The sequence below is a fragment of the Pelobates fuscus genome, chromosome 1 (genome assembly GCF_036172605.1).
Source record: "Pelobates fuscus isolate aPelFus1 chromosome 1, aPelFus1.pri, whole genome shotgun sequence".
Classification (NCBI taxonomy): Eukaryota; Metazoa; Chordata; class Amphibia; order Anura; family Pelobatidae; genus Pelobates; species Pelobates fuscus.
This window is the reverse complement of record NC_086317.1, coordinates 384,966,514-384,989,964: the sequence shown is the minus strand read 5'-3', so window position 1 is coordinate 384,989,964 and position 23,451 is coordinate 384,966,514. Positions and strand designations below refer to the sequence as shown.

The 23,451-nt window shown below is 38.7% G+C and overlaps 1 protein-coding gene across 1 annotated transcript; it reads left to right on the top strand.

Moving 5' to 3' along the window:
• The first annotated feature begins 1,115 nt into the window (after positions 1–1,115).
• LOC134567945 (tubulin alpha-1A chain) lies at positions 1,116–7,004 on the top strand. Its single transcript, XM_063426115.1, has 4 exons — positions 1,116–1,231; positions 3,052–3,274; positions 5,540–5,688; positions 5,818–7,004. The coding sequence occupies exons 1-4, from the start codon at positions 1,229–1,231 to the stop codon at positions 6,796–6,798; spliced, it is 1,356 nt and encodes a 451-aa protein (XP_063282185.1). The 5' UTR covers positions 1,116–1,228; the 3' UTR covers positions 6,799–7,004.
• The last annotated feature ends 16,447 nt before the right edge of the window (positions 7,005–23,451 follow it).

Here is a 23,451-nt window from a genome sequence, read left to right as displayed (position 1 = left end):
GAAACTCCTTTTCTTGCCTTTCTTAGCTTTAAGGAGAGCAGGTGCGTATATATGATATTTTAACAGAATTTTTCAAATCAAAATTAAATTTTTCTTTCTCTTAATTGAAGACTTAAGGTGAGATTGTTTATTATGTGTAAACATGCAGCAAGCATTTACATGATTGAGTTAACATATCCCATTAGTAATATCACTATAGATAGAGTGACTGATGTCCTAGGAAACCTCACTGGAGGTCTGGTTGTGATGCTGATTAGCAGCATGGTTCTGCCCTACAGGTTTATTGCATTGTTCTGGAAACAAAAACCTGGAGATTACAATGACATACGATACAAACACTTGAATCTTTAGTATTCTGCAATATAATTTGATGGCGTTTTAACACAGACAGCATGGCAACTGTTGACCTGTTACTGATTTAGAGAAAACAGTAAAAGTGAAGGGAAAACATAACATTCCATGCAAGCTGGTGTAAAATCGTATCACACAATGAAGATGCCCAGCAAGAGGGTTTCTCTGCAATTAGGGGAGGCGTGTGAACAGAGGGAATGCACAAAATCATTGGGAAAACAGGTGTCTGAGTCCCCACAAACTTATATGGCAACACTAATAATTAATACATATACCAGTATGCTGCTTAACCATGTATGTGCCAGACCAGTGGTATGTATGTGCTTATGCCTGATTTTAATAGAGTTGAGAAGCTGTGAACACGCCCAGTACATTTCACTGTGCCATTCTCACAGCTGTATATTTAATATTAACAGCAGCACTAAGTCCATATTAACCCTTCAGTATGATTTAGCAGTGGGAGGGTTAAAGCATTGCTGTGTAGGGGTGTCTTTGTTTAGTCTTGCTGGTGATGTAAGGGTTACCCGGTTCTGTTTTCCGGGAAGAGCTGATGGATGGCTAGCCGATCTCTGAGTCTCTTTGTCTTGCTGGTTCCATGCAGACTTCTGATGGCTGGGTAGGGCACATTACCTCATCCCATGCCGAGTCAACCAATCAAAAAGCTCCACTCCCGGCGCCTGGAGGCAAGTCGAACAAGATAGGACCAATAAGAAAATATCTTTCCCTGTCTCCATGGCAACCAGTTTGTATATAACGGGCAGTGCTGGACCATGTGTTGCAGGTTCTCTTACATCGACCCCCTAAGAGTCGCGCTGTAAGAAGGCATCTCTCTTCTCCCTCCTCTCGCCCTCCTGTGTGCAGCTCCTAGTCAGTAAACATGGTAAGTGGCCCATCTGGTCCATCATGGCTAGCAGGGTGCAAGGAGCAGAGCATTCTCACTGTAGACAGGCAACATGTTTAAAAGAGTCTCTATCAATAGAGACATTCACATATTGTGACTATTTAGGCGTTAATAATAAAACAAATTGCTAGATGTTCCTTCATGGATACAATGTGTATATGTGATCTGAGTTTATTAGAGCGAGGATTATACTAAGAGAGTGTCTAGTTATCTGTGTGATCGGTTGCTGGTGAAATTGAGAACTCTTCCCTATTGTTGGAGCTGTAGAACAATGGATGGCTTGTCTAGGGTTGCAAGAAGGGTGGTGTCGTGTGAGTTTGGAGATAGACATTGAACTGTAGGCTATTGTGCAGCCTTGCTAGCTCCCATGCTGGGTACTGCTTATTGTCATTTTACCGGATTAATGGCTGGCTAGCTACAATGCGGAGTACTGTTTAGTCTCATTTATAATGGCTGGCTAGCTCCAATGCTGGGCAATGCTTATTTTAGAATGGTACTACCTCCCTCCTAAGTTGGTATGAGATTCTTGCAGGGTTTAACCATCCCCATTGACCCTGCTCCTTTGGATGGTTCAATAATGACAATTGTGTATATAGTGATACTATTTTCCACGTTTTTAATTTGTTTTAACAACGCTTCGATCAAGAATTTGGAAACATAGGTGGTTACATTCCAGTAGAATGCTGAAATGGCTTCAGCGTGGCGTCTGCAGAGCATACCACGCCCTGTCCACGGAGACTGCAATCATGTAGCTAGAAGCAGGATCATTCCATCAGAACCCTCATCACAGTTTCCTGGCAAGCAGTGTGTATCACTTATACAAGAATAGTAACCCTTTATCAGGAAAACAAATCCATGGCAGGAAGTTCTCAGGCTGGAACGTTACTATTATTTACAAAAGAAAGCTTATAGTCGTGTTTCCCAAAGTGCTTTGTTGTGACATGCAAGCTGATGGTGATTGATGTACCCGGGGCTCTCAGATGTTTTGTATGTGACATAGGGTACCACGCGGTGCAATGGCAAAATGCCAACAGGATAGATGCAAAAAGTGTGCATATCTGCTTATATAAAATGCTGAATTTCAATACTGCAGCATTATACAAAGCATGCATTGTGAACTCGCTGCCCTTCATTTCCTTATCTGAGGTCAGGGAATATTGGCAGAAGGCATGGAATTGAGATCACCCTGTACAAAGCATTGAATGACAGTGAGGCTGCAATGATAAAAAAAAAAAAAAAAACACACACTATATATCCTATTATTATTCCTGCTATGACTCTTCCACGAATTTAATAGAATAGTCGATTTGCTGCAGTTGTGTTTAAGAATCTGTTCGAAATGAATTAATGGCATTATATCATGGTTAGCAAGATTTGATACAATACCTGCAGAACAGTAGATATAGACAAATTGCCTTGCCAATGAATAATTTGCATGCCTTTGTGTTTCAGAGGGCGTGGCACATATATTTTTTTTTATCGATGTATCTTACAGTAAACCATATTAAAAACCTAATTAAATCCTGCTATAAACCATAGATGTAACTGGGTGTGATTTAATTGTAATGCAGATGCATGATGTTATATCATCAGAATTCCACATGTCTAATCTCAGCCACAGTAATGTGTGAATTATTATTTTACTCTTTGTTTTCTCTTTTATGTGTACTTTCACATAGTAAAAAGTAAAGTCTTTAGGACTATCATGTTTATGATGACAGTTTTACGATCTAATAAAAAGAATAAACACTGGTATGAAAATAAACACTTAGAACCTGTTTGCTTTCTCTCCCTTGTAGCGTGAGTGCATCTCTATCCACGTTGGTCAGGCTGGTGTCCAGATTGGTAATGCCTGCTGGGAGCTGTACTGCCTGGAACATGGCATTCAGCCTGATGGGCAGATGCCCAGTGACAAGACCATTGGAGGAGGGGACGATTCCTTCAACACCTTCTTCAGTGAGACCGGAGCTGGAAAACATGTCCCCAGGGCTGTGTTTGTAGATCTGGAACCAACAGTCATTGGTAAGTGCAACACAGAACTATGCTGATGGACATCCTTTTACACAAACTAATATATATATATATATATATATATATATATATATATATATATATATATATATATATATATATATATATATATATATATATACATACATACATACATACACAAACATACATGTAAATTAAACAAAACAAACTCTAGAACTACAATATATTCTGTAATGCTTCTTGGCATTTTGAATCAAAAATAATATATTGGAACGTTTGCAATATTTAAATAAGAATCACAATTAAGAAGTGTATATTCATAGTCTTTAAAACAGCATACAAAATATAAAACATAATCAAGGTGCACTTACAAAATTAAAGGTTCAAATTATAACTACCTTCTTCTGTTGTACAATTGACTTGGAATTAAGGAGTGCAACTGCCAAAGGTTATAGTTAATGGACATTATTTACAGATGTATTTGACAGAAAGAAAGTAGCAGTTCACATTAAAGATTTGCTAATTTGGTGACATTTTCATATCTCCAAGTTTTTTTTTGCATAATACTGATTGAGTCATGCCTGGCTAAGAATAGCAATGGGCATTTAATGCACAATATGAAAGATGCGTTTTGTAGTTACAGGGTAATGAGCCAATGACATAATGCAATTTACAACAGAGCTTTAAGCCCATCACGAGTCCAGATGGGTAGTAAGCTTGACATCACCCCAGGAGGTTCACAGAGTCTGTACTGTATGCTGTAGACGGTGCTTTACAGGGTACATTCTACCAAATATATGGGGGACCAGCTGAGCAAGATTAAGATTCAATCTGTTTTACATTTGTTTAAAATATTGGTCCCTGAGGAAGTCCAAACCAGGAAAACAAATGAATAGGACCATTGTTTTTAAAAAAATCTATTTGAATAAAATCACTTTTCTACTTTCTGCCCCCTGGAGTTCCCGTATTTTCAACTATATTGTCGCCACAATTGCGAAGAATCATTTGGAGGGGATTTTGTGCCCCCAGATTTGGGGGAAGGCACCCTGAATGCATTCATACATCTTAATCTTGCCTGGCTGGTTCCCCATATATTTGGTAGATTGTATTGACATATAGGAAGGATACTTACTGGGAGAATCTGACATTTATTCCCACACCAGCTAAATATTTCATTACAATGGTGGGGGGAATTTTATACATGTCTTTGTGATTACATGGTACATGCCTGGAAGGAGTCTGTGTAAACTGAAACTCAATGCACCAATAGGCTGACTCTCAACCTTAAAGAAGCACTATAGGGTCAAGAACACAAACATGTATTCCTGACCCTATTGTGTTAAAACCACTATCTAGCCCCCCTGCGCCCCTTCCCTCTTGCCTCCCTAAATATAGGATAACCTTACTTGTATTCACGTCTGCAGCTGCCAGCTCTGCCCATGACTGCTGACATCATCAGAAGTGGTGGTCTGAGCCAATCACAATGCTTCCCCATAGGATTGGCTAAGACTGTCAAGGAGGCAGATCGGGTCAGAGCCAGCACAAGGCAAACACAGCCCTGGCCAATCAGCATCTCCTCATAGAGAATAATTGAATCAATGCATCTCTATGTGGAAAGTTCGATGTTTGCATGCAGAGGATGGAGACACTGAATGTCAGTGCTGCACACTAAGCAGGACTGCCCCAGGAAGTACCTCTAGTATCCATATGAGGAGTGGCCAATGGAGTTATCACTAGGCTGTAATGTAAACATTGCATTTTCTCTGAAAAGACAGTGTTTACAGCAAAAAGCCTGAAGGGAATGATTCTACTCACCAGAACAAATATGATAAGCTGTAGTTGTTCTGGTGACTATAGTGTCCCTTTAATAAAAAGGAACTACAGTGATGTTAGAGACTACTTTCCACCATTAAATAACACATTTCTATTAAGCAGAACTTTTATTAATGATGTTAATGTTTTCTTGAGCAACTTTTATTATGCACATTTTGTAAACTGATCACCCTACTTACTCTTGTTGTTTTTCAATTCCCTCCCGTTTAATTGCCTGGGCCTATGGCTGGCATATAATTATGGGCATTTAAGTTAATCACCATTTAGAGGGCAAAATATGGACAACACCTGTCGCTTTTATGCAATAGCGGTGTTAATTCTAATATAAAAGCAAGGGAAGAACTAGAAAATGTTAATAAACCGTGCATGTTAAGCTTTATAGCTTGGGTTACACTTTTTATATGTGAATTATTTGTTTAACTGATATTTCGTAATTTAAAGTACTTTTTAAAATCTTTGCAGATGAGGTACGTTCTGGCACATACCGCCAGCTGTTCCACCCAGAGCAGCTTATCACTGGCAAAGAAGATGCAGCCAACAACTATGCTCGTGGACACTACACAATCGGCAAAGAGATCATCGACTTGGTTCTGGACAGGATTCGCAAACTGGTAAGTAAAAAAAATCTTGTTACATTTTTAATAGTTCATTAGAGGGTGAATAGAAAACTATACTAACACATTAATAATGCAAGAAGTATTATTTGTAATGTGCTTAACAGAGTATTTATTTACCTACAGGCTGACCAGTGCACAGGTCTTCAGGGTTTCCTGGTCTTTCACAGTTTTGGTGGCGGCACTGGTTCTGGATTCACCTCCCTGTTGATGGAACGTCTCTCTGTTGATTATGGGAAGAAGTCCAAGCTGGAGTTCTCAATCTATCCAGCGCCTCAGGTCTCAACAGCTGTGGTTGAGCCCTATAACTCCATCCTGACCACTCACACCACCTTGGAGCATTCAGACTGTGCCTTCATGGTTGACAATGAGGCTATCTATGACATTTGCCGTAGGAATCTAGACATTGAGCGTCCCACATACACCAATTTGAACAGGCTCATAGGTCAGATAGTGTCCTCTATTACAGCCTCTCTCAGGTTTGATGGTGCCCTGAATGTTGATCTTACTGAATTCCAGACCAACTTGGTACCCTATCCTCGTATTCATTTCCCTCTGGCCACTTATGCCCCTGTTATCTCAGCAGAGAAAGCTTACCATGAGCAGCTCTCTGTTGCTGAGATCACAAATGCCTGCTTTGAGCCAGCTAATCAGATGGTGAAATGTGACCCACGTCACGGTAAATACATGGCTTGCTGCCTGTTATATCGTGGTGATGTGGTACCTAAAGATGTTAATGCAGCTATTGCCACCATCAAGACCAAACGTACCATTCAATTTGTAGACTGGTGTCCAACTGGCTTTAAAGTAGGTATTAACTACCAGCCACCAACTGTGGTTCCAGGTGGTGACCTGGCCAAGGTACAGCGTGCTGTGTGTATGTTGAGCAACACCACTGCAATTGCTGAGGCCTGGGCCCGTCTGGACCACAAATTCGATCTTATGTATGCCAAACGTGCCTTTGTGCACTGGTATGTTGGTGAGGGTATGGAGGAGGGAGAATTCTCTGAAGCCCGTGAAGACATGGCTGCCCTAGAGAAGGATTATGAGGAAGTTGGTGTCGATTCTGTGGAAGGAGATGGCGAAGAGGAGGGGGAAGAATATTAGATGTCAAAAACGGTGCTGCTTTTCACAGGGAACATAAAACCATCTAAGAAAGTATGACAAATGTCTTTGTTTCTATGTATCAAGTTTGTATGACATTGCATTTTTTCTGCAATTTAAATGGTCAAGCCCAAAATACTTGAAACCTATGGGACATCCAGTCTGTACATTTCTACAATGGGTTTGACAATAAAACATTCCCTGTCTTACATGACTCTCTTCTATTTTTTCCCCTCTCATTTAATATATACAGTAATTATAAACAAAATAATGTAAATATTAAAGAGTTCAGAAATCAAACATCAATTACATTAATATTACAATGCATTGCTTGATACAATTTAATCTACTATTAATTTCAGTTACATTTTCATCTATGCATTACACTAAGTAGCACACAGATCATTTTAAAAAGAGGAAAATGTGAATCTAAACCTACAAATAAAATGGCGTCTGTACGTTAGCTAGCAATTGGCTACCAAAAATAGAGCTGTTCTCCGCGGCAAACCATCACATCGAACAAGTATGTTAAAATTCAATCCTTTAATAATACATAATTTAAAATCAAACTGACAGGCCACATAGAACCTGGTCGTAGACATTATATCTCATTGTCAAGACCGTTCAGCACGAAAGAACACAGTTTAATTCAAAGGGGAACACATTACCAGTGTAGGCATATGCATGTGAGACATAAATTAATAAATAAGATGTGCTATATCACATAAAATACATGCATCATATACATATCTGATTATACAGCTGGTGCTCCAATTATGTCCTATACTGTAAAGCCCATTTTAGACAGGGGGGATTAGGAAATGTGTATGATCAGTTATTTACTTCTGGGTACTGTTAACATTTTGTTAATATTAACATTTTGCGCCATGAGCTCTGATTAAATCATGAGGCTCTGGATACCCGCTGTGGCCTGGAGGAATTGTTCTTCGCCATCTGTCCCCTACCATCTGTCAAGTTGTTGCATCCTGATCATCAATGGACATGACTCCCTGTGCACCCTTAACAGTTCTCCGTCCTAATTAAAGATGACAATGGCCCAGGATCGCAATACTGTGATTCTCCCTACCACTTGCTGAGAGGTAAAAGCAGGGAGAAATACTCCAGAATTTTTTCTTTGATGTTGCTTGGGTACAATGCACTAGACTAGAACATTCTACACCTAAAAAAACCCAAACCCCCTCCTTTATATTCCTTTCAGTAAGCCTGAGAAAAAGCTGATGTGGGAGAGATATGTGATGATATGATATGTGATGATACAATTAACTACCTGTTACATATAATCATATAGTTTGACTCTTTATACTTATGTGTTCCTGTGACCTGTATTATTTAAACAGACATGAGAAATACTGGGGTTTCTTCACCGAACAGGAAGTTTTCTTTTGCAAATTCAGCTCAGTTCTTGTTAGTTAAAATTCCTCTGTGGTTCATTGTATTCACTAACAAATGAATTATAAGAGAACTGACCTGAATACATTCATTTAAATAGAGTGGAACCCTATTGGGTTTTTTCACTAAACTGCAACTGAACTAATAACTGGTGAGTAACCGAATGCAGGAGAATTGCATCCCCATTTCATTCACGTTTAATTCCAGCTTGCCGTTCCTGCACCAGGCCACCCTGAGTACAGGCCCAGCTTCCACTGCCATCTCCCTGGCCACCTGTTATGCATGCTGCCCTATTTACAAATTGCACAGCTACTGTGGGTCTTCCAGACCCTGTAGCAGCTTCCTCCTGTGCCTTGGCACTCTTCCTTGGGAGTCACCATAGTGGGTCTAAGGTGATCCTGCACACCAGAGCATGAACACATTGCCGAAAGAGGGCAGCAGAGTTAAAGAGATAGTGCTCTACAATGCGGTCACTGTCCGACAATTTTCCCTGCAAGGGCCTGCTGCAATTCTCCTGGTCTGTACAAGGGTAATTGATGCAACACAACCACATTATGCAAATTCTGTTATATTTCAGATGCATTTCATCTATTTATTTTATGGTTTTTTTTTTAAATGTATTTTAGATTCAGCTGATTTCAACTGTCAAATTAAAAGGGCAAGTTACCAAATTGGTTAAAACAACACAATTGTTACAACCAGATATTCTGTGTTTAGTGTAATTTTAAAGAAGAATATATTAGTAATTATTTTGGGTTAAAGGAACACTATAGTGTCAGGAATACCAACATGTGTCCCTGACACTCTGATTGTAAAAATATATTTTAGGTGGCTTGACCCCTTACCTCCCATTAAAAAGGTGTTTTACTCACCTTTTTCCTGCCCCGCGCTGGCCTCCTTGCAGCTGGCTCTGCCCTCTTGGCTGAACTCATAAACGTGGTGATCTAAGCCAATCCCATAAGAGAGCATTGGGAGACTATCGCACATGAGCAGCAATACATCTCATTGCGCCAATCAGCAGCCTCCATGCAGAGCGTGGAGGCGCTGAATGTCAGTGCTGCACACTGTGATCACTGATCCAGGAAGCACTCTTGTGGCCACCTGAGTGATGCCACTAGAGGCGTTACTAGGCAGTAATGTAAACACTGCCTTTTTTCTGAAAAGTTGCAGTTTACTGCACAAGTATACCCTGCCTACATCTAGTGTGACAGGTCTTTTTTATTTTAAACTCTCTATAGAAACAAGGTTTTCAAAAATGTGACAGTGGAAGTGGTGCTGGTGGTACTAGATCTTTTCCATCATTTTAAGTGTTAAACTCGATCATATTGATCAGTATTCTTTCAGACCTGAGGAAGAGAGGAAAACTCTTGAAAGCTTGCCTTTTAAATATTATGTTAGTCCAATAAAAAAGGTTTAATTAAATAGGTATTTTGACTTTTTTTTTAAATATCAAATCCCTGCTGCTGCTCACCTTTATTTCAAATTTATTTTATAGAAGTAGTGTTGCCCTGTCTGGCCGTGTCTTGTTCGTAGGAAAAAGTGAGTGGGCATGTTTAATAGACGATCCAGTCATCCCACCCACCCTGAGAACAAAATTTTCCTGCACATCCAGTCTGTAGCGTCTGTCAGTGTTGGGGGGGGAACTGTGCCCTATCATCAGCTTCTATCAACTGCGTCTGTGGAGGTAGTAAGCAATGCAAGACTCCAACCACTACAATGAAAAGCAATTGAACTGCAGCCAGAGTAATTTAATTTGAAAAATTGGGAATTTAAAAAAAGAAAAAATGAAAAAATGAGTGGAAACACTGATGATCCACTCACCTATTCCACCCTTTAAATGGACACTGCACTGCCCAAATATAACAAATAAAAATCAATGTTTAGTAGATATATCGCAATTGCTATCTCCTGAGTTTAGCTCCACTGAACTAACTAAACCAGGAAGTAAAAGGAGCTGTTGTCTGCTTGAAAGCCAATGGGGTGTAACCAGGATCATTTTAAAAAGTGACAATTTCTATTGAAATCTGCATTTATTTGCAAAATTAAATAAAGAGGACAAACTCTTCATACATAAAGCTTTTCAGGAAGCTAAAGTGCTCTAAAGGTCTGCTTTCAAGGCAAGATTATAAGACATTTCCTTAAAATAGGTTCAAACTAATTAATTGCTTGAACAAACTTGTTGACTCAAGGCAACTCTGTAAGCTATTGCAGCTACAAGTTTATATACTTTGGAAAACAGATGGCGAGGCAGTTCTATATTTTATTAAGGAGTGTGCATGTGGGTAGAATTTGGAATGTGCCATGTGATAGCACCACAGCTTGCACCCATCAGATGAACTGGACCTAGCCAGGCTCTATAAAATAGCTTAAAAAAGTCACTTGAACAAGCTACGGTATGTTTGATATTCCTGTCATACGTTGCATGTTATTCTGAATTGTAATCAAAGGGTTACACTAAGCTTTCTAACTTTAAAACACACAAATAATGCCATACTAAGTATTACTCTCTAGCCCACCCCCCCCCCCCCCACCCCATCATTACAAAGATTAATAAAATAAGTTTTACTCAGCTGAAATCCAGTGCCAGGTGAAGATCGCGGTAGTGGTCAGCACGACCCCTCCTCCCTTCCCCTTGTGTGGTGCAATCAAAGAATTCTCAAATTGAAGCCTTTGATTGGACCATTTAGCACTGTGTTTGGGCATTTGTGTCAATGCGGGTATATGTGCGTATCTGTGTGTGTCAGTGTGTATGTGTGGCTGCATTTGTGCACTAGGGATGTGCATGGGCAAAAATTTTAGTCCGGCACGTCCGAAATTCGGGACTTCGGCAACTCCCTAACCCTACTAGGGTTAGGGTTAGGGGTAGGGTTAGAGGAAGGTTGGGGTAAGGATTAGAGGATGGTTGGGGTAAGGGTTAGGAGTAGGGTTAAGGGGTAGGGTTCGATTCCTGTCATCATTCCATTAATTTTCCCTCCCTCTCCTGTTTTGCCACTTCGGCAATTCCAAAATTCGGCACTTCGGTTCAGTTTGGCACTTCGGACATTCGGAAGCATCCAAATGTCCGAATTGTGGCACTTCGGTTCAGTTTGGCACTTCGGACATTCGGACATCCAAATGTCCGAATTGAGGAAGCATGCGAATGTCTGAATTGCCGACATTCGTCTGAATTTAAATTCGGACCGAAACGAATTGCACATGTCTAATGTGTACACATACCAGCATTCACATTCAAAATATCAACACTATATATATACAGTATATATACACACACACACCTACAATCAAAATCCAACACACTGTTGCAATCAAACACCAGCACTACACTGTTGCATTACAAACACAACCCTGCATTAAAATGTCAACATTACATACAAACACACCCCTGCTTTCAAACACACTACACACGAGTGTGCCACTGCAGCTGCTAAGGTCTCGGTATGTGTAGTTTCCCAAGAACAAATGTATACATTTTTGTTTTGCTGGTACACAACCCTGGTTCAATTGTGTCAGATGGGGAGGTCTCCTATTGAGTTTTGTTGGAGAACCTGCGGTCACAAAGGGTCCTACCAACATATATGGAGGGGATGACCTAAATTAACTACACTCTGGGTGCGTTAGCAAGCCTTCTCCAAGATGTTTTCCACAGACCACCTAGAACCATGGTCCATGTTGCTCTCACACCCAGTGGAAGGACTCTCAACACACTCACAAAGGTTATATATAATGGGATAACGTTGGCTGCTCGAAGAATACTATCAGCTAAATGGTTGGGTAATGGGATTCCTTTAAGGAGAGAAATTAAAAGGGACAGTATAGTCACCAGAACAACTACAGCTTAATGTAATTTTTCTGGTGTCTATAGCCTGTCTCTGCGGGCTTTTTGTTGTAAACACTGCATTGCAGCCTAGGAACACCTCGAGTGTCCTTGGAGAGTGATAGGAGAGTTCCTGGTTATCTTGAAAACAAAACCTCATGAGGCTAGCAGAGCTGATTTACAAGAGTCTCTTAGAAGAGGCAAAGTAAGCACTCCAGCAGGGACAGCGATAACCCCAGATGGTCACTTTTTAGTGTGCCATGGCTCCTCAAGGTTGGCAGTGGCAAATAACTTTATGGCATACCTAGTAGGTAAGCATTACTCAAACTAAATAGGAATGGGAAGCAATTTTTGGTGGATGTGTTACTGAAATTATCATAAAATTATACAAAATATATCAACCACACAAAATAATATATCTTTGAAACCCATCTAAAAACACATCTTAATTGAGAATAATCGTTTCACAGTACACTAGGCCTAACCCGCAGGATAAAGTCACAATAAGTAAGACAGAATGTACAATAGGCAGATATGTATTATTGGTCCTTTTTTGGATTTAACATAAATAGGAACAAAACAGTCAGTATACCAGTCAAGCTAAAGAATCACAGAAAGAGACAAAATAAAAAAACAATGCCAAGGTCTAGGATTACAGAGAGTAGAGAAGTCGAGAACAAGCCAATGTCAGAAAACCAGATAAGAAATCAGAAATATAAACATGCTCTTGGATCACGGAAATGGAAACTATATATATATATATATATATATATATATATATATATATCTTAAAGACTTGCAGGATTGCCTAATGTCTGTCATGTTACATGATATTGTTTTATTATAATGTACTGTTTCTTTAATGTGCATCTTAAGTTTGTCTCTTGGGCCACTCCATAGTTTGCATGATGCTTCAGATTCTCCCCTCCCCCTTTCCTGTTCCAGTGTATTCTTTTTTTTTTTTTTTTACTTGTTTAATATTTTATTCTTTTTCTTATTATATAAAACATATACAGCATTTTATGCATTTCCATTTTCTCATATTGCATTTACGTGATAAAAAAATTCAAGTATGTACATATCAAACATACAAAACATTGACTATACAATAACAAAGATAAACAAAAAATCCAGACTGGGGTCTAACTTGAGTCAGATTAGATTTTACTTAAGTAATTTTACATTCCTATTATAGCATCTAGCTATCTTTGTATCAAATGTAAGCAGGGTTCTATAAACTAATTTTCCTGTATGATACCTAGCCAGTTTTTCAGAGTACTTGGTTCTTTAACTATCCCTATCTCCATTTTCAACTGATAGATTAATTGTGATTTTACTTCCTCCCATATTGGGATTTCTCTAGCTTTCCATTTCCTAGCAATTGATATTTTGACTGCTAACAGTGTATGGATTATCAGGACAACATATTGGTCCAGATTCTGAGACATATGTAGTTGTAACAGAAAAAGCTGTGGTTTCTTGTCGACCTTAATTCCTGTCCATGATTCAATATTCTTAGTTACAATATCCCAAAAACTTTTTATCTCACCACATTCCCACCATATATGTAGCATTCCTGCCTTATGTTCCCCGCAGCGCCAGCATTTATCCGATGCATCCGGGTACATTTTAGCAAGTTTATCTTGCGTTAAATACCATCTGTTCATGATTTTATATTGGAGTTCCACTAAGTTCAGACAGTGTACATTCTTTATGGTCAAATTCAGTGCTTTTATCCAGTCCTCGTAACTTATGTTATTATCTATTTCCTTCTCCCATTTTGATATCACTAGGCCAATAATTCCTTCCGGGTCAGTTTCGATTAACTTAAAACACTTTGAGACTAACTTTTTAATAATAGTATGGTCTTTTAATAATTGTTCCAGTATTAAATGTTTCGCTGAGTAATTTTTTATTAAGTGCTCATTAAGGTACCCCTTTATTCTCATATAGGTAAATATCTCTTTGGCTTGTAGCTTATATTCGTCAGTTAAAGTATTAAAATCTTTTATCTTGCCATTATCTATTATGTTGTTGATTTTGTTGACCCCTGCATTGATCCAGCTCTGGATGTTTAGATCTATTATATTTTTTTGTAACTGTCTAAAATCAATGCTAGTAAGCAGTTTGTCTTGTAAGTCTAGATCTTTTCTTAATTTGTACCATATGGGGATTAAATTGTTTAGGATCAAGCCCTTATCATAATTACCTTGTCTAAGGTTTTTTCTATGGTCTGTCTTCCAAAAAAGAGGGTATATATCCTCCTTTATTTCATCGTTAAGTAGACTCTGTTCCATTTTAAACCAAATTTGTTCTTTTGCTACATCGGATTGGGTTATTATTGCATGTGCTATGTTACAAACTCTCCAAGTATGATTTAATTGTGGGATTCCCAGTCCACCCGCTTTTATCTTTAATTTTGAATGGTTTCTGCTTAATCTAGGACGTTTTTGACCCCAAATAAATTTGTTAATGATTGATTGTGCTAAAGATAGCCAGCTTTCTGAACAGTAAAGGGGTAGCATGCGGAAGAGATACACCCACTTTGGGTATATATAGAATTTTATAATATTTATTCTCCCCCACCATGATACTTCAATTCCCTTCCAATTATTCAGGGTTTTTGCTGTATCTTTCATTAGCCTTAAAAAATTTTGTTCCATCATATTATTTGGTTCATTAGTAATTTCTATGCCCAAAACTTCCATGTTTTTTTTTTCACAATTAAATCCGAATTTGTCAAATAACTTTTGTTTAATATTCAACGTGAGATTGAATGAGAGTGCTGTAGACTTGCTTAAATTTAATTTATATCCTGAATAGAATGAATATTCCTCTATGGAATCCATGACCTTTTCCATGGATTTCACGGGATTTCTCAGAGTAAGTACCACATCGTCTGCATACATTGTAAGCTTTAGTGATTCATTCTCTAGTTCTATTCCTTTTATAGAGTCATCCGCTCTGATTTTGTGTGCTAATGGTTCAAGACTAATCAGATATAATAGTGGGGACAGGGGACAACCCTGTCTAGTTCCATTTGTTAACTGGAACCATTCGGAAGAAAATCCGCTTCCCACTACCCTGGCCGTTGGAGTTGTATATAAAGCCATGATAGCCCTGGTGATATTACCTTGAAATCCGAAGCCAGACAGGGCTGTCTCCAGAAACTCCCACCTTACCCTGTCAAAGGCCTTTTCGGCATCTAGGGACAGGGCAAGGAGGGGGATCTTATATCTGGTTGCCAAATCTGCCACATCTATCAATCTCCTAATATTAGAAGTTGGGGCTCTACTGGATATGAAGCCCACCTGATCTTGATGAATAATACTAGTTATTACGTTAGATAACCTGTCTGCTAAAACAGAAGAGTAGATTTTAATATCGCTGTTAAGTAATGAAATAGGTCTATAATTTATTACTAATTCCAAATTTTTTCCAGGCTTTGGAATTGGAACTATGTGGGCTTTTAACAATTCGCTGGGAATATTTCCGTATGACATAAAGTCATTAAATAGTTTGGTAAGAGGTTCTATTATATTACCCCTAAAGGTTCTATAAAAGCAGTTACTGAACCCGTCGGGACCTGGTGCTTTTTTTGATTTTAATTTTTTAATTGCAGATTCTACTTCATTTTGTAAGACAGGTTCATTTAATACTTCCAGTTGGGCCTCTGTTATACGCGGGAGTTTGAGTTCTGTAATGAATTTGGAAATATCATCAGCACTATTTCCCCCGGGTAGATTATATAGTTCTGCGTAATATTTTAGAAATGCGTTACCGATCTTCTCTGGCGACAGGACTACTTCTTCTCCATTTATTTTTATTTTAGAAATAATTTTTTTAGTTTTTTCCTTTTTTAATCTATTTGTTAGTAGTTTATCCGCTTTATTCCCTTTATAATACCAGTTTCTTCTTAAACGTTCTAACGCAAGGTTAGATTTATTTATCAATATATTATTAATGCTCTCCTTTATTTTTTTTAATTCTTTACTTATTTCAAGCGATATTTTTTTTTTGTTCTGTTTTTCCAATCTATCATGATCTATATAAAGTTGTGCCAAGTTTTGTAAGTTTCTTTTTTTTTCCTCTGTGCCCATTTTTATAAAGCTTCCCCTGATTGTACATTTAAACGCACACCAGAGCGTAGATAGTGAGATCTCAGGATTATTGTTTTCTCTGAAATAATCTTCTATAGCCTTTTGTATTGTGTCTACATTTTGTTTTTTTTTTAACAAATTTTCATTCAATCTCCAGTTAGATCTAGTTTTGGCAAATTCTTCTTTGATTTCCAGAATTAAAGCATTGTGATCTGACCATGGGATATTAGTGATCAAAATTTTTTTGACCCTTCTAACAATATTTATTTCTGTCAATATGTAATCTATTCTTGAATATACCTGATGCGGGAAGGAAAAACAAGTATAATCCCTTTCCATAGGATGCCATATGCGCCATGTATCCATAAGACCTGCCTTTTTAATTACCTCGTTAAATTTTTGGGAGGACTGTTCTAACTGTCTCTTATTCTCATTTGTTTTTAATTTATTTCTGTCCATATCAGGGTCTAGAATACAGTTGAAGTCTCCCATATATATTATTTTCCCTTGTTTAATTTTTTCGACTTTATTCACCAGTTTATTTAAAAACCTTATGGGAGCTTTATTGGGGGCATATAGATTTACAATTGTGTATCTCTGATTGTTTATCTCTCCAATTATTATGAGAGTCCTTCCTTCGTCATCTGAAACTTGATGAATTAACTTGAAATCTATCTTTGCGGAAATTATAATTGCTACTCCTCTTTTCTTGTTCTTGGGCATAGAGGATCTAAAAATATGTGGGAACTCTTTTGAGCTAAATCTATCCTTGTCATTTTTTAACCAGTGTGACTCTTGTATTCCACATATATGTATTGACTCTTTCCTAATAAAGTCGGTGAGAATAACTCTTTTCTGTGGTGTATTTAACCCCCTTACATTGAGAGATGCTATTCTAAGCATACCTTACTTCTATCTGACCCCTTTCCCCTCAGTCTGGACAACCAATAAATGACATAACATACAAGACATTGCACCCCTACAATTAACACTAAAATGAATGGTTCCTTTCCCATAGGAGCCATAAATATCCCTACGTTCCTTCCCCCTGTATGTCAGGAGGGAAGAAATTTACAAATTAACCACCCTATATGGTTAGGTGATGGGATATACTAACCATTCTATCGAGTATATAAGGAAGCAATCCGCGAGTTACCCTGAATTCAAGCGGAGATAATATTAAAAAAAAAAAAAAAAAAAAGAGAAAAGAAAAAAAAAAAGAATAATTGCATTACATTCTTTACCAGACTTCCTCTTCTCTCTTCTCTGTCTTTTCCCCTGTAATATTTATCTTTAGTGCTCATGTCCAATATTATTTTCTCAAAGTGTAATACTCTCTCTCTATTTATTAATTACTTAATTTCCCTATCCTTCTCGCTACTAATTATACTAGTAATATCTATTTTTCAGTGCTTAAGTGCTCCCCACTACTATCATTTATTTGTGTGATATTCAAATATATCTTATATTCCTTCCCTTCTTACCCTCTTTATCTTACTCCTCCTCTTCCTCTCTATTTCCTTTCTTTTTATATATTCTTTAATATTTGTGTGGATTATTTAACCATATGATTTTCTGTTTCTCTAATTGTGTTTTATCTCAGTTCAATTCACCTCGTGTTAATTTCTATAGAGAAATTTATATTAGCTACCCTACTTTCCTAATTTTCTTCTTCTTTGTTTCATAACGCGTCTTTGTGTAAAGTGCTTATCAATGTTACCTATCATACTCTCTCTTCAAGGGAAAACGACCGAGGGGGAAAGACACAAGAGGGGAAAAAAAAAAAAAAAAAAAAAAAAAACCTTTATAGGGCTACTTAGAGTTACCTCTTCCCGACCCCTATTCCTGGGGAGGGGGAGGGGGAAGTCTAGTGTAGACCCCTACAACTATTATTTAAAGGTTTCCTGCATCCATTTTTGCAAACTCTGAACTTCTCTAAACATTTCCACTTTTTCTCCATACGTGAATCTTAATCCAACTGGGAACAACCAAATATACTTGATTCCCATTTCTCTCAATTTAACAGTGCAAGATGTAAAATTTTTTCTAGCCATTCTGGTACTTCTAGATAGGTCGTTAAATATTTTGATGGATTCATATTTAGAGTCCTGTAGGGGCTTGGATCTCATTGCCCTCATAATTTCTTGTTTAAGTCTATATGAGTTTAAGGCTGCGATGACGTCTCTTGGCTGCTGGGCTGGAATATTATTTGGGTTTGGAATTCTATGTATTCTTTCCGTACAAAATTGGCTAATGTTCTGCTGGACCCCCAAAAATTTACAAAATTCTTTTAGAAATTCGTCAAGTCCTCCTGAAGTGACTTCTTCTTGGATTCCTCTTATTCTGATATTGTTTCTCCTTGCTCTATCTTCGTTATCCGAAATCTTGGCTTCCATTAACGCCATTTTTTTTCCATCTGTATAATTCTTTCTTCATTTAAACCTTGTTGTAGTTTTATATGATCCATTTTGTCTTCTATTAGATTTATTCTGCCCATTATTTTGGCTATCTCTGTTTTAAAATCCCCCATCATTAGGTGTATCTCTTTCTTTATATTTTCTAATTGCGCTTGTAAGCATTCATTCAAGAGATCTTTTCCAATTAGGCCAGCGTCTTTACTCAAAGAGTCCGACATTTCATGCTCGGGGTTTGTTTGTATTGTAGATTGCGTTATGAGTTGGGCTGCTCCCTTTATACTATTTCTTCTTTCTGCCTTCTCCTTGTCTTGGGGTGAGAAATAGTTTGAGAGTCTTTTTTCATTTCTTTGGTCGAGTTTTTTTTCTCTTTTGTTTCCCAGCTTAAGTTCACTTTTTTTGTTTGCCATTATTGCACTTTCTTGTATGGAGTTAATAAGAGCAGGATGGTATGTATCAAAAAGTATATATAAAACAAAAAAAAAAAAAAAAAGAAAAATTATTTTTATTTAATTGTTCCGTCTTTCTTTCGCTTGGTTGTATCCGGTATCCTGATTTCAGGGACTAGGGTCTCACGGCGTTCCACGGCTTTCAATTGTTCTCTGGCGTTTCGTTCTTAGCGTCTTAACATTCAACTGGCAACAGGCAAACTTTAAAGTTTTTAGAGCATTTAGAAAGATAAATAGATAATTTTATCCAATTTTATCCAATTATCCCTCAGTTCTCCAGATAGCTCCAGGCCATTTACACAATAGTAATTTTTCCCTCTTAAATGTCTATTTTAAACGTGTACATGGGACTTAGCGGTATTCCATACTATTCCATATATTCTGTGTTATTCCGTTTTTTTTTTTTTCCGTCTTAACTATTTTATGGATAATGATTAAATTAAGCACGCTTTTCCAAAAGAGATAACTCTCTCAGCCAAAATTCATTCATTTGGAACCTTTGCACGCTCCTGTTAACGGAGTTTTCAATAATAATAATATGTTAATCACAGATCTCCATTGGGAACGAGTCTCACAACTGGGGTTAATTTGGAGCCTTTTCCACGCTCCTATTAGCGGACTTTTCCTTAGGTCTATATATCAGTATATAACAGCAGTATATATCGGCTGAAATTGATACCGGAGAAACTGACGGAAGCCAAGCACAGAGAGATGGACACAGGTTTCTTCAGGAAGGAAGAGATTCTTTATTGGATCACCGATCGGGACTCAGAGGGACTAGCGTCACCAAAATACAGCAAGTTCTGAGCCCCGGACAATAGTGCAGGCTCCTTATATAGGCATATAACTCCTCCCATATTAAGCTCCACCCGCACATTCTCTTAACCAATCAACACAAATAAGAATTAACTTCCTGTTTGACCGCATGGCTTGTCCAGCACAATGGAGGAGGGGGAATACTATATCCTGTATTCTTGCACATGCTCCGTACACTACTTATCGTATCTTGCCTCGTGCAACCAACTGATCGATACGTCAGCATATGCACGTACACATGCCACGTGGTAATCTCGGCCTACTAAATTTATTTTTACCGAGATTCCACCACATTCCCCCCTTTGATGCCTCTTGATATTTTACAATTACTTGAGGCATCACTTAACCTTGGTTTGCTTACACCGCAAGTTACCTTGAACCAGACCAGACTTATCTTATGATGTGAATCTTCAACATTCATCTTCTTGCATTGGTTCTCCCTGATCTAGAGCCTTATATTTATATATCGCCATTATCTGTGCAGCAGCCTTCCTCTCTGCTATACTTCCTATCAGGCTTTGCACAGACCTAACTACTAAGGGTATAAGACACGGTAGGAGTAGACACAACAGTAAAATCAGTAGGACTCCACCTACCACTGCCTTAAGCCCTCCAAACCATTCATACCAGCTACCAAACCAACTACTTGGATTGTACCCTTTCCATACCTGAGTAGGCACATGCGCTAGTTTAACCATATGGCTAGTCAGCTCAGCTATTGCTTGCCCTTCGTCATCTATTTGAAGACAGCAATTGCTTAGGTTAAACTTCCCACATACACCTCCCTCTACTGCCAAAAGGTAATCCAAGGCTAATCTATTTTGGTAGACTGCTGTCCTCATCCTGGTGTTATGCTTCGCTAGAAGATTGAGCGCTTGTGATGTCTCATTAGTGATAATCTCAACCACCGCCTGTAATCTTATAATACGGTTGAGCATATAAATAGGGGTTCTATAACCAAAGGTACCATCCTCAGCCCACGTGGCTGGCCCATAATAATCTATGATACGCTGGGGAGGCCATTCATTATCTTCCCAGGTGCCTATCTCTATGGGTCCCCTTTTCTTCCTATGATTCACATCATACACTTTAACACCTAAAGTCTCACCTGTTTCAATCGGTAACAAGAAGAAGGATGGTTTGAGCATACCCAACACACATGCCCCTTCCCAGTCCTGTGGCAACTCCGAATAGGCTTTCTTACCACAGATCCAGTTCAAATTTGCTGGGGCTCTCCAGGTAGATGTGATGGATAGATCAAACCACACGTCCTTTAAATTGGCGTATCTAGCAAACGGGTTTGATGGTTCTGAGACATTTGATGCCGACCACCAAGTTGTATTCTTTGTATCATCATCATAAGCTTTTTGCCCTAGACAAGTTAATTCTCCTACAGAAGTATTATACATTATTCCTTTCCTTGCTATGCAAACATAACCTATGATGGAGGTCTTTAATCTCCACTCAGATTTACCTCTAACACTCATATGATAATCGGCTTGTGTAGATATTAATTGGTCAACTGCCTCAGAACCGGACATTACCTCCTTTGCTTCCCAAGGCCATTGGTCTCCCATGTTAGTACCTCCACACACATAGCAGTTGGTAACATTAAGACTACCGGCAATACTTTCAGCTAAATCGATGAACAGGTTTTTAGCATTATGGGGGATCTTATTATCTATACTCATCTCTTCATAAAAGGAATGGTATACTTGATGAGTCTGGGAGGATACCGTATCAGTCTCTATTCCTATAAACAATAATGTCCCAGGATCTAAACCCGTCCCGTATATCTGAAACCCAAATAAATTTCCATACTTATCTAAGAACTTGTCGGGGTTATTAATGAGTATATGGACTGGGTTGCATTCCATAGACTTACAATAAGGGCTAGTCGGCAACTTAGTCACTATCATGTCTTTGTCTACTGTCTGTCCCCAAGTCGCCCACCCCACACAAGACCAATATGGACAAAAGTTATAGTCTTTATTTGGGCATCTAGGACTCACATATTTATTTTTGCTACTGGGACAAATATATTTATCATTAGACCCATACGTCCTCTCCCATCTAAGATCCCCACATACATTCCACGGCTTTCTACCACTCGATATCGCTTTGCACGCATCAAATAGCAGAACACCCGAAGAATGTACGGATTCTAATACCGTCTTATTAATTAGGGTCCCCTGAGGATCTCCATTCCTGAGAGTCAACCAAATTGTACGAGGTTGATACTCCGGACTGAAGCACTTAGGTTCTCCTACTCCTAAATGGCACACACTATAATCTATATTTAAGTATCTACATCTCGATACATCTCCTTTACACTCGTATTGTGAATGCCAAATTAGGGTTTGGGAAATATGGTTACCTGTTCTCGTAGTCTTAATGCATACCTCACAGCTAGGAGTGTCGGTACCTCTACCTTCCTGAATATAAAAACACATGTAAATAAACACAATCAAAAGCACATCTTTCGCCGTCATCCTCAGTCTTCGTCCGTGCGATGGAACCTCAGCTTCCAGGATGTGAGGGCTGCAGGGAATGGAGTTCTGCTCGTCTTCACAGGTGTCCCTTCGAGACTTTCCTGGCTTATACACTATGTGATGGTAAGCGGACAGGCTTTATTATGGCCTTCTCACTCACACCTGTAACAATAAAATTTGTAATCCACAATAATTCCTCGTTACTCCGACTGAGTAGTGCGTTTCAACCGGATCTTGCAGGGATTCTCTGGATCTGCTGTAACTTGCCAAGAATCGACTGCTGCTGGTTTAACCCTGGAGTGATGTATGCACGGAGTCACTTCTGCTACTTTTATTGCTGTAGGGGTAGACAAAAGAACAACATAAGGACCTCTCCACTTGGGCCCTAACGGTACATTATTCCACTCTTTAATCCACACTTGGTCTCCTGGATGATAACTATGAACAGGGGGATAAATATTCACAGGTAATCTATCTTGTACCCATTTCTGTACTTCCTCCATAGTCTTACCCAACTCTACAACCTGCTGCCGGGTAATTCCTTCTCCCAACTGACTCAAGTCCCCCCTTAAGTTACCAAGTACGGGAGGTGGTCGCCCATACATAATTTCAAAAGGAGAGAGGCCCATCCTTCTGGTAGGGGTACTGCGGATTCGCAATAGAGCTATAGGTAAGAGAACGTTCCACTTAAGTTGGGTTTCCTGACACATTTTAGCCAACTGGTTCTTTATAGTTCTATTCATTCTCTCTACCTTACCAGAACTCTGGGGTCTATATGCAGTATGAAGCCTCCACTTTATACCAAGCATATGAGTCAGTTGTTGTAGGCACTGGTGAACAAAAGCTGGACCATTGTCCGATCCTATAGAACAGGGTAGTCCATATCGGGGTATTATTTCTCGTAGCAGGAATCTCACAACTTCTCCTGCTTTTTCTGTACGAGTAGGACATGCTTCTACCCAGCCTGAATAGGTGCACACAATTACCAGCAGGTAACGATGTCCACCCGATTTAGGCATCACTGTAAAGTCTATTTGTAGATCGGACATGGGGAGTCCCCCCATAAACTGGACTCCTGGTGGCTTTACTGGTCCTTGTCTTGCATTATTTTTAGCACACGTTACACATCTGCGTACAATGGCCTGAGTCAAGTTGGACAAT

Excerpts from the sequence above, each read along its gene's own strand:
- LOC134567945 (XM_063426115.1), top strand. Across the intron at positions 3,275-5,539 it reads TCTGGAACCAACAGTCATTG|ATGAGGTACGTTCTGGCACA; the intron begins GTAAGTGCAACA and ends AAATCTTTGCAG. Across the intron at positions 5,689-5,817 it reads TGGACAGGATTCGCAAACTG|GCTGACCAGTGCACAGGTCT; the intron begins GTAAGTAAAAAA and ends ATTTACCTACAG.